This window comes from Pagrus major, chromosome 17, assembly GCF_040436345.1.
Source record: "Pagrus major chromosome 17, Pma_NU_1.0".
In the NCBI taxonomy this organism is placed as follows: Eukaryota; Metazoa; Chordata; class Actinopteri; order Spariformes; family Sparidae; genus Pagrus; species Pagrus major.
This window is the reverse complement of record NC_133231.1, coordinates 4,493,097-4,505,215: the sequence shown is the minus strand read 5'-3', so window position 1 is coordinate 4,505,215 and position 12,119 is coordinate 4,493,097. Positions and strand designations below refer to the sequence as shown.

At 39.6% G+C, this 12,119-nt stretch overlaps 1 protein-coding gene across 2 annotated transcripts; it reads right to left on the bottom strand.

Annotated features, from left to right (window-relative positions):
- Positions 1-49: 49 nt before the first annotated feature.
- Positions 50-11,542, bottom strand: ptpn2a (protein tyrosine phosphatase non-receptor type 2a). 2 transcript variants are annotated; one of them, XM_073485833.1, is made up of 9 exons: positions 11,313-11,542; positions 8,738-8,828; positions 8,525-8,625; positions 8,263-8,361; positions 6,834-6,971; positions 6,232-6,441; positions 4,847-5,011; positions 2,182-2,384; positions 50-1,854 (listed from the first exon to the last, which is right to left on the bottom strand). In XM_073485833.1, the coding sequence occupies exons 1-9, from the start codon at positions 11,367-11,369 to the stop codon at positions 1,665-1,667; spliced, it is 1,254 nt and encodes a 417-aa protein (XP_073341934.1). In that variant the 5' UTR covers positions 11,370-11,542; the 3' UTR covers positions 50-1,664. The 2 variants fall into 2 exon arrangements, with proteins under 2 accessions (XP_073341934.1, XP_073341935.1); XM_073485834.1 differs by having other exon boundaries at positions 1,574-1,854; positions 2,182-2,381; positions 11,313-11,463.
- Between the last annotated feature and the right edge of the window lie 577 nt (positions 11,543-12,119).

Below are 12,119 nucleotides of genomic sequence, written 5' to 3'. Positions count from 1 at the left end.
AAGCTGATTTACTGACACTAACTGAAAGAAAAAACACAGACGAGCAGAGTTTGGTAAAAAAAAGATGAATGTTTTATTTTAATAAGTATTTTCTGTGTTTTGTTTGCTTTTTTTTCAAAACACCATCGGTCATATTCTCACTGCCACTCAGCAGTGTACAAAACTCCCCTGAAATCTTATGTGGAAAACAAACATGAATGGAATGTTATGGTCAAATGTATCTTCTGGGTTAAATGACAACTGAGTAAAAGTCATGTCCAACAGTGCTAACTAGCCAATCAGCAACACATCATTTCAGCACATGCTAATGACATTCGGCATACAATCAACTCTGATAAACTTTACTTTATCACACCTCCAGTTACTACAAACCAGTCAGTACAGTGCGAACATGTTACTCATGTTATGTGGGAAACAAAAGCTCACATAAACCATTTTCTGCTCTGATCATGCTAGGAAACCTTGGAGCACACATTTTTCCATTTAATTCACTTCAAGGCACATTAAAAGCTATCTCAACCAGCAAATAAACAGGTAAAGACGTGTATGCTATCAGTTCCTACCTGGGCTTTAATCCAAGGGCTCTGCTCCAACTTTCTAAATTGCACTATTATAGCTTTAGATTGGTCCCAGTCAAGTGAAAACCAATTAGGTGATACAATGAGCTTAAATGAAGAAGTCACACGCTACACTACTATGACTATCACTTTGTAATACAGGGATGTCAGTTATGTCAGAGATCTAACAGAAAATACATTCCACATAAAGGGAGTACAAGGTTTCGTCACTTGAACAGCTTCACTGGCTGTAACTTTCCAAAAAACGGACCGCTTTGCTTTGGTTTCCTCAAAAACAACAGTGGGATAACCTGAAAATACACACATGAACCCATCCAGTGGGTAAATACACGCACGAAGCAGTGAGGGGACCCAACAGTTTGTATGATCCACGTGACAAGCAAAACCTATGAAAAAAACGTGCTCATACAACAGAAAATAAAAAAGGTTAACATTCTGGCAGAGTTTGAAACATCAGCAAGGCAGCTCCCCATCAAGTGTCCAGTCACACAAAAATATATATCTGGCCGTATTGGGGTGCCCTGCTAAATGTGAATGGAAGAACAAGTGGTGCTTTAGAAAACCTCTAAATGCATGCATGAAATGCAAATATCATTGCAGAAAAACAAAAACAAAAACAAAAACGAACAAAACAATGTCATAGCTGACCTCTGGGCTCTACAGTCTTCCTAAATTGCTATGGTGGGATGGACCGTCAACACAAGTCTTATTGTGTCCACCGATGATCAACACACATTTGACAAAAACAAACCTGTCAGAATTTTTTTTTTTGCGTTGTACTGCACCTTTAGTAAGTTTCTTTCAAAGCAATTTGCTATGATACAGTACATTCATTAACAGTGACAAGAAGGAAAGAATATTAAATCATCGTGCTGGCACCAAGATCCTGAGATGTTACTATTTTTGTTAAGATCTTACATGAAAAATATACACACACAATCATTTGATCTATCGGTCCTGCATTTTGACCTTAAGAAATAAATACCCTCAGTTATGCACATATTACCATCTAAAACTACTTAGAGAAGTACCTAATCCCAGGTACTGGTGCAAAATAGGAGTCAGTTTTAAGTGACCCAGAGTGTCTCACTGGGAGTACATCCAGCACACAAGCAGGCCGACAGCCAAAGCTGCCCCGGCACCAACGTTGAGCAGAATGGGTCTCCAGTACAGCCACTTCTCTCGTTTCCTCTCCGAGTCGGTCAGTCTCTGTTTCATCTGCTGGACCTTCTGTGAGGTGCTGGCAATCCTCTCCTCACGGTGTCGCTTTCTGACACTGAAATAAGAGTCAGTTAAGGATAAGTAGTCAGCAAACAAATCCCATCAATCTCATGCACAGTGCCACTGATGTGCCAGAGAAATAACTATTACATAAGAACAAGGAACAAAACTGTGGGAAGGAAAGAGGGATAGAGATTAATTTCTTTGGGTTCTCTCAAAGTAATGTCAAGTTGGTATTTTTAATGCATGATGGAAACAAAGGCAATTAATTGAGCTTGGAAAGCAAGCACTGTGGAGTCCAAAGAAAATTTAAATTTTTCTACAGCGGTGTCTTTTCTTCACAATGAACTTGACATAATGCACTTCAGAAGCTGTTACTTACTGCCCAGAGTTCTCTTCCATGTTGTGGTCTTGGCTGACTGGCTCTCCTGCCAGCAGATGGTCTCCTGAGGCAAATTGTGGCTCCAGGCAGAGTCCCGGTTGACCGTTGGGCCTGCTGTCGTTGCAGTGAGGTCTGGGTGGAGGTGGTGGAGGGGGCAGCTCTGGCTCAGAGTCTTCTCTAGACATCAGTCTCTGCTCGTTCTGCTACAGGGGATGAAACACAAATACAAGGATTGGTAAGTTTTCTCCCAATTTATGTCAGAGAGAAAGACAACCTCTGATAAGCTAGGAAATATTTTGGACTGCCAAACACTGTCATGACTCTACACTTAACAGTGAATCTCTTGATGACCACATTCACCTTTGTGTTTGTACATTTTAGTTTACTGACTATACGATGTAGAATAACTAACCTAAACTCAGTGATGCAACAAAAAAGGGCAAAAACAAGTATACGGAAGCCCTAAAGGGCCATGCATTCATACATTTTATTTCCTCCGTTTTCCCATGATAACGAGTTAATTTCATTTGTTTTCTCGAGATCTCGAGTTATTATCTGGAAATAACAACTGCCGTTTTCCCGAGATAATGAGATAATTTTCTCGAGATAACGAAACTTTGTTTTCCCGAGATAACGATATAATTAATTTGAGATCTCCTCATTAACTACATAGCTGGTCAGCTATATAGTTAATGACGACATCAGGCTCACTTAGATTGCACCGCTGATATAGCTGAGGCCTTGCTAACCGTCTTTTTAGATTTTGCACACTAATGTGTATATTATCTGTAATAGCAAGGCATAATGCTATTTCAGCCTGTGTCAGGCCTTGATTGAAAAGATATGTGACGTGGTGATCGATATGCTCCTGCTCCTCTGACATTGCTACACTGAATGATGTTTCCTGGAATGATTTAACATACTACACTATCGTTTTGTTTTCTCAAGATCTCGAGAAAATTATCTCGTTATCACGGGAAAACGGCAGTTGTTATTTCGAGATAATATCTCGAGATCTCGAGAAAACGAATGAAATTAACTCGTTATCACAGGAAAACGGAGGAAATAAAATATATGAATGCATGGCCCTTTAGGGCTTCCGTACAAATATATGAAATAGCTTCTGTATTTAATACACATATTACAGTTGAAGCTACTCTTGACAGAATTTTAACCTTGACAACTGAGACCCATTGAAGTATCTTAGTTGTTATGCTTTATGTGAGCTGTCTCAATGACTTTGCAACAACATTTAAATATCAGAGCTGCTTTTTGAGGACTAAAACTTGTGGCTAAGAAAAAGGGATAGGCCAATTATTTGCCTGACCGAGTTTTTTGTGTCCCATTGCCGATAAAATAAATTAATTTAAAAATGCACTACTATGGCTCTGATGAAAAACACCCCTTCTCTGTCTCTAATCATCACTCTATGGTCTCACTCAATGTCCTGCCTACAACAGTCTCTGATTGGTTACAAGTCAAAAGTCATGGCTTATCAACTCAAATATTCACAGTTTACTCTAAATTTTGATTTATTTTTTACTGCACATGTAAATCAGTTCTAAATATCTGTCAATAATCGGCATCGGCCATGAAAAAAACATATCGGTTGATCTCTACTTAAAGATTTACTATGGTGCTTAAAGATGGGTTAATCTCATATTGGTACATGCTTTAACCCATTTTGGAAAACTGCATACAGTAAGCATTTTTCTGAGAACACATTTTGACATCTCACAGTAGGAAAGGCCCAGGTGTAAATAATAAGACAAATGATGGCTTAATTTCATTTATCTGCTTCTTACAGGGGCACTCAAACAGAGCCATTGTCTTTTTCCTTCTATAACATCCAAATGTGTGCAGTGAATAAGGCTTATGTACATATGGCATGTGAGTATTGTATTAACATAAACTTGAAAAAGTCTGAAACGATCCTTTAAGTCTCGCTAACTCAACTAGAAGGTAAGCAGATATCCCTTAACCGGGATAGTGCTGAGTACAAGACAGCACTGTGTCTGCTGTGGAAGCTTTTAGGTTTCTGGATTATAAACCATTGCAAGTATATACACAGCATTTAAGGGTGGTGGTTTTTAACTTGGCAACTCTGGAGTTTCTTTTAGATGTGTTAGATGGGATGTTTTAAAGATATATTTTTGTTGGCAAATATATAGCAACAACAAGCCAACAAAAAAAAAAGTGCGCTGAGAGACTCAATTCATGTCTGTGCAGGAGACCAGGGAGAAATATGTTTTTAAAAGTCTGCATGTTCAGCTCTCAGTACCTTTGTAGCTTCTAACTGAATCTTTCCAGTTTCTGTCCTGTCTCCCTCTCTGTACCTTCTGACATCTGCTTCATTTTACAGCTTCATCATGTTTGTTTTCAGCTGTTTTTTAGGAGTGCTAATGAAAACCCAGCATTTCCTGATTTCTCGGTTTCATAGTACAATCTTTTAAGTAACTAAAAAAGACGGAACAATGGTTTCAGTAACTGCCTATATTCTATGGAATCAGTTGGGGGACTTCGTCAGCCACCTGTCTATTCTCAGTTTCACTGACACTGGAGCTCATCAACAAGGTGAAAAAATCATCACAACAGCCCACACATAAGCCTGAAATATTTTACAAGTACAGTCCTCCCAGACTCCCCAGCCTTGTGACTGAACTACCTGTACTGTCGAGTTGTCTGTCAGGATGAGCTTGGCTCCCTCAATGACGGCCATGTAGGAGAAGCGGAGCTGGTCTGGGGTCTGGATCAGGCCCATGCGGTATTCCCTCATGTCCAGCAGCACCTTCTGTATGTCCACTGATGATGGGTTCTTCCTCCTGTCCATCTGCAACACAGATTAACATGTTTAGAAAACAGATGAAAAGGTTCTTTTCATTTTTGAATGGGTCCGCTTCCTCCACGATCCCTTTCAGACCAGGGGTCTCATATAAACAATGCATACGCAAAAAAGGGACTTGGATTGTGCATATGCCAATTTCTAAGCACAAATTGGGAAAAAATATACTATGTGGAACTGCTTGTAAAATAAAAAAACTCCAGACAGACACTGACATATGTGATGCATTTATGTAGAAACATATAATGATGCATCTCACATTTGATTTCACTTGGTATCAAATGATAAGTATAGATCCACATTATCACATTGAAACCAGCAGTGTTACTTGTACTTGCAGTTGTAGTGAAGCACAGAGTATCATCTCACATTTGTACATCAGGTACTATATCTATTAGGGACCATGTGCAATATATATATATTTATATTTATATTTATTTATTTTTATTTATTTAATTTATTTATTTTTATATATATATATATATACATACATACACATATGCATCTACTTTTGTACTTTTGTATTATTTTACCACATCAGAGCCCCATGTGACTGATCATGTGGCTGTTTTCATGTGTACATAAGATGGCGTTTAAGCAGTGTGACTATAGTCTAATGAAAAGGCGAAACATCATTACTTTGATGCGTTGAATAACTAGATATTGGAGCCCTGCAGTGAAGGAGCTGTTTTTTTTGTTTCTGTCTTTCAGAGATCTCACTCAAAATGAGTTCATGTGTGGTAATCTCTACCACTTTTAAATTCCATACTTTTAAATTTCCAACTTTGCCCTACCAACCACGATTATTCCTCACAGAAATAGATGTTAGTCTGGGTCCAACTACTACAGTAAAATGTCTGTATATCAATGTTTGTGCCAATAAAATACCATTCAGTAGTTTTTTAATTATTTTCTACCTATCTTTTTTGATTTTAAAATTAATCAGGCCAGGGAAAAAAAGCAAAAATGGCATAAAGAAGAAATGTCTCTTCTCATTTAAAAATGCTTTCTGCATCAAAGAATAACATGCCACAACTTCTCCCTTTGAAACCGTCACTAAGTAAATAAGTATCATCATAACATCTCATCTTACTTTCTTGCCATAACTTGAATCTCTTGAGTAATGTTTTGACTCCTTGTTTTCATTTTAGGCAACATTTCCCTTTAACACTGATTGCATTTGCTAACACTACCCTCCCTGTTCTCACCAGGATCAGGCAGGTGTCCACCAAAGCGAATGTCCCAGAGCGTCCAATCCCAGCGCTGCAGTGCACAACCGAGGGACCGTGCTCCGGGCCCAACGAGCCGGACTCCCGAACCTTGAAGAGGAAGTTGAGGAAGGAGGCGGGAGATTCCGGGACACCAAAGTCAGGCCATGTGGTGTAGTGATAGTGGTAGATCTCCCTTGACTCCCCGGTCTACAACAGAAAACATGATTCAGTCAGCCATGATTGGAGAATTGTTGACAGAGTTCTGTGTGATTGGGCTGATTTGTCATTAGGCAAACATCTCGCACCCGATGAAACCATCTCTGGATTTTACAATAGTTGCAACCACTCAAGATGATACTAGTTAAGACAGGTTAAGTAGTATTCAGAACAAGGTCCTGCCCTGACAATTAAGTCTGGATGAAGTAACACAGGCAAAGCAATGGAAAGAATGAACTCTTTAATATAGCAATGGACTGCAGTTTTCCTGAACTAGACACAAAGCACATTTTACCACATACAATAACATCTTTGAAACTACAAAGGTTAGATAATAACTATAAAGGTTATTATCCATCCAGCAGTCTACCTATCATGCTCACCGTTGTGTTTTGCAGTTCTAGGACTCGGATTGTGTAATAGGATTGGTCCTCCTCAGAAAGTAACCTGACAACAAACCCTGTATCTGTGAAAGACATCTGGAGCTCCTGTGTGGTCGGCCAGTACTGTGCACATTTTTCCTGTAAAAACAAAAAATTAATTTGCTAAGCAAAGTGCAGGAATTATGTATTCATTAACTGCATTGTGGTGTCAGTTTCACAGAATTCAAGATGAACTGAAAAGTAACGATCTATAAATAAGTCTTAAATTAGTGCCTCTTTCAACACACACACACACACACACACACACACACACACACACACACACACACACACACACACACACACACACACACACACACACACACACACACACACACACACACACTGCAACTTCCATGTGTGTCATCATTTCGATGTAAAATAGCCATAAACTGGCAAAAGGCCAGAAAGCAGAACAATTCTTGAGTTAAAATGTTTAAAAGAAGGATACAACTATGGCACACTAAATTATTTTCAGCTCCATAGTCCTAAGCCCGGGTGAGCCACATGTGTGAATAGAGAAGACAACTGGCCGGTGTGAATTCACAGCGAGTGAGTGGGCGTATCGACGACGTGTAATGCTCCGCGTTAGTGCTGGTTTAATCAGCTGTAACACATACTCAAACGTATTCAAGGACATGTGAAAATGCCGTTTAAACTGCTCATGGTCCAAGTTCTGCAAAACATCTGTCAAGAATATTTCCCCACTCGATCTCTCGCTCTTCCACATGGCCCGTTTACACTGCTGGTGGACACATCCAAAATGCTGCAGCTTTCTTTCTACGATGGGAGTATGTAGCCGTTTCATACTCTTCTCTGCTTGCCTGTATATTACTTTCCACTCTTACGTTGATATTGCTGATATGTCCAAAAACATGTAGTATTGATATAACGCAAAAACAGTCATCATTATATAGCAGCCTGTAGCCTCCTACCCAGGCACCAGCCCTCACTGATACCATATGGAGTATATTTAACATGTGTGAACACGTCTGATGCAGATAATCTCCTGTTATGTGCTGCATGTGTGAACAAGCAAATGTGAACAATATCCTGATCTGATTCTTTGGATATTGTACAGAGTTCATATTTGAAGGGGCTATTAAGTAGTGACTCTAGTAAGTCAAATTGGCAGAGGAATCCATTTAGAGCGCCTATACATATACACATAGCAAATACACAGCACTTAAATACAGAGAATGTTATTCCCTGTGGATCCAAAAATGACAAAAGTCAAAAGAACACAGACAATGGATAGACAGTGCTCTGTGTGTAGCAAGAACAGCTACAGCTAATATCACTACCAACATATATAACCAAGAAACGTGTCTCCCAGAGATTATGAGTATGAGTGGACAACAAGAGGACTTAAGACATCAAGTGTACTCACAGATCCCTTTTCAATGACTCTGTTGAGCATTATAACAGCTTTGGTGCACTGCTCCCAAATCATCAGCCAGAAATGACCACAGGTATTCCTCAAAGGCCCCTGTGAAAGCGAGAGAAAGAAATGTACACAGAAAGAAAATCCTGACGTTACTGAGAGCTCAGAAAACATCAAAGTGAAGTCCAGCAAGTTCTTCTTCACATGGTCCACAGATTTAATACAGTAAACTTCTGCAGACATTTACAATGCCTATGCTACACCATACCTGAGAAAGAATGTAAGCTCTTTGGGCTTCTTCCACCATGACTAAACTTGCATTGATGTAGTCATTTTCAGAGTTTTCAAGTTTTACCCGACTGTGATCATCTGAAACCAGACAAAAGATGAAGGAGCAATTCCAAATCACAGAAATGTCTTTCTCAATAATACTTTTTTTATTTTTTTATTTATAACCTCAGTCATAAGTCATAAGACTCACATGGGCTGACATCTCTGTAGCGGTTCAAATTCCGATTCACTGGAAGTTTTGCCACTTTGTAAGGATATTCGCTGGCTTGGATACGGATCTCCTGTTGGAGAAGAAGAAAAGTGGGAAGTTATGAGTTTCATATTGTGTTAATTAGGGAGGATACATTGTGAGACCAACCGGTGCATGTATGACATATAACTTCTTCCTGCCTGTCTGAAGTGTGGCCAGTAACAGCACTGGTGGCCACTGACAGCATTAATGTAAACATGCCACACATGGAGACTAACAACCTTTAACACAGTGTGTCTTTGTGCTAGATTCATTGGAACTGTCAAATTCAACTGAGGTGCTGCTCTGCTTTGTTCTAATTGTCATGTTCAGATAACTGCATTTTTCTGTTGAGCAGCGTTGTCTTTACTGCACATAGTTTTCACTGTGTGTATAGGGTGCGGTCAAAAATGATCTCCAAGCCTCTACTGGACAACATTTTTTTCATCTTCTTCTTGTAAACAGATAGATAAACAGAAACTATTTTACTGAGAGAAATGAAAGCAACTAAAGAATAAAAACTAGACTCTGAAAGACACCAGTACGTCTTTGCGTACGTGAAAAAAATATTCTGATTTAGAAATCCTGTCATGTAATGTGCACACATCGATCAGCCCCTTATCGTGCCCACATGCAACCATGAATGGTCAAATCAAAGTGCCTTATGAGTGTTATTGGATGGAAATGAGGCACTGATCACTACAGTAAGTCGTGGTCACAACTGAGAGGAAGACGGAGAAAAATGTTTTTGACACAGAAAACGAGTCATTTGTGGATAAGGTGGAGGTTGTAAACCACTTGTAATTAATTCTTTCATTCACGTTGTCCTCCAGCAGTGCAAGGACAGTGAAAGACAGTGTGCATCCATCATACAACATTAGGCACGAGTGGCAACGCAGAATTAATGTTTACAACAATCAGACTGGCTGTTCCACTTGCCAAAATGATAGTGATGATCAGTGGTGTCCCCCACCGGGAGAAATCATTTGAAATTGGAAGTTTGATTAAGTGAACACTATTAAGTTATCAAGTTTTGTTACGGTGAACTCGGACTGCACAAGGATTAGGACTCTTAATGAGGATATGGAGTGTAACGATTGCGTGATAGGTGTTAATGTTAATGGTTTATTCCCAGGCTTTGATAATTAATACAATCCATACATGCCTGAGGTTAAGACGTACCAAGTGATGTTCCGGAGAAGGCATTGTGTGGGGTACCCACCGCGCTTCAGTGAGCACAGTCGTGTTCACTGAAGCGATTTTACGTAAAACAACAATATGGAAACTGAAATCATACTTGGTGATATGTGTACAGTATTCATTCTATAATGCCATTTGGTTTGATCTTGGATTTCTACAACAACGATGATAATTTCATCAGTTAGCCACCAAACAGTCCTGTCCTGTTGAGTCTATTATTAACGTTTGATATTAAGTGAAATCAAGATGCATCATTATGTGTAGAATGATGCATGTCATATTTCATTTGTACAATCTGGCTCGTATCACCAGCTCACCATCGCTGTCCTCTATTCCCCTTGCCTCCAAAATGTAGTTATGCATGGGTCAAAGTTTCTGTAAATTTACACACATTTCCAGTAAAGTATCTCTTTTTTTTAACTAAGGGTGGTGTTCTCACATTTCAAGCCCTTTTTAGTGCATACACAAGGTTTATATATGAGGCCCCAGAACAGTTTCAACACTTACGTGAACACGAGAATTTCCACAACTTAGAAACACTTCACTCTAAACAGCTGAAGCCCTTTCCTTTAGCTCTCAGTGAACTATAAGCTTGATGTTGTAGTCAGTTATTGATTGAAAAAAACTGTTTCTCTGTTGCTCTATCAACTACAAAATAAGTATCTATTTATTTATAGAAGACAGGGAAAGGGTATCTAGCTACTATGACAAGATTTACAGTGATCTATAATGTAGAAACAGACTGTTAACTGTGTATTTTATGTTGCAAAGTGATTCTCTGTAACTTCCAAATAGGGTAACGTTAGCTACAAAACATATCCAGTTACATGTTATCCCTCAGTTCATTGTTAGCCAAGTTACGTAGGACTGGGTCACAGCCAAACTTAAACCGGAACAGAAATATTATGAACTAAATGTAGGGCTCTCTGAGACAGCTGGTGGTAAAACACATGCGCTTTTCTCTGGAAGTCCCGATGAGTTCTCAGAAACTGCAGCTGACGTCTGCTAGCGTCAGCAAGCATTAGTTAGCCAACTGAGCTCAACTATGGGGACTGTGCTGTGCCGCTGCACGTTTTCTAGCTACGGAAGTCAGCGACTAGCAGCGCGGACTGCTAGTTTCTCATTCGTCCTCGCTGAGTGCATAAGCATTATATATAGCCTCTACACAATGTGGCGAAGTCAATGAGTTAACACAATTAAATGAGTCGTAACGAGGGCTAAAAGTAACAACACTTGGAAAGGTGTCTAACGAGCTAGCTATCAAATTAGCTAGTGTGCTAAGTAAGTTAGCAACCGATCGTCATAGAAACACGAGAGGCCCAGTGTCCCGACTTACATTGTAAAGGTTTTGCCATCTCCCGGACGAATCGATGTCTTCAAATTCTTGCTCCATTGTGTCGGAATTAGTGCCCCGAGACACTTGATAACAGGATATTCACAGACTGTCTGAAGCACCGTTCACCAAGTTACTCCTTTCTGTAAGCCATCTAAACAGCAGTGTGTGTAACCCTGGGGATCCCTGCGGGGAGTCTGCTGCTCCTGCACAATACTGCATGCTCGCTGACTGACTTGGGTTGCCAGTTACGTGTTTATCTCAACCTACCAAGCAAGAAATCGCGACACTTATTGCCGTACGGGTGACTTATTACATATAATGCTGTTTATCAACATTAACCCTTGAAGTAAACTGAATTCGGATTTTTACAACTAGTTATTTGAAGCTGACAAAAATTATCTTTAATATTAATGTTATTCATGTATGTTTTTTTTTTCATTATACAACATACAACTATATATTAGCATACGATATTAAATAAGCATTTTACAAACATGTCCACCAGTCTGAAAGTGTTCACTATTAAGTGGCAGTCTAGGTTAGTATTCTACCAAACCTGGCAACCCCGGTGAACAGAGGAGGGCAGTTGAGCACAAGCGTAACAAGATACAACTTATCAACACGGATGGCAGCTTTGCGTTTTCACATTTATTAATTTATATTCTGTTTACTGTTCGGTTCGACGTGACCAGTTTAAACTTAAACGCTATCACAAAGTATCTGAACGGGACTTAGTTAAACTTGGTGTGAATGCGCCCCTCTGTGGTCAACAGCGGTGCACACAGTCTGCACACACTGCGAGGACCC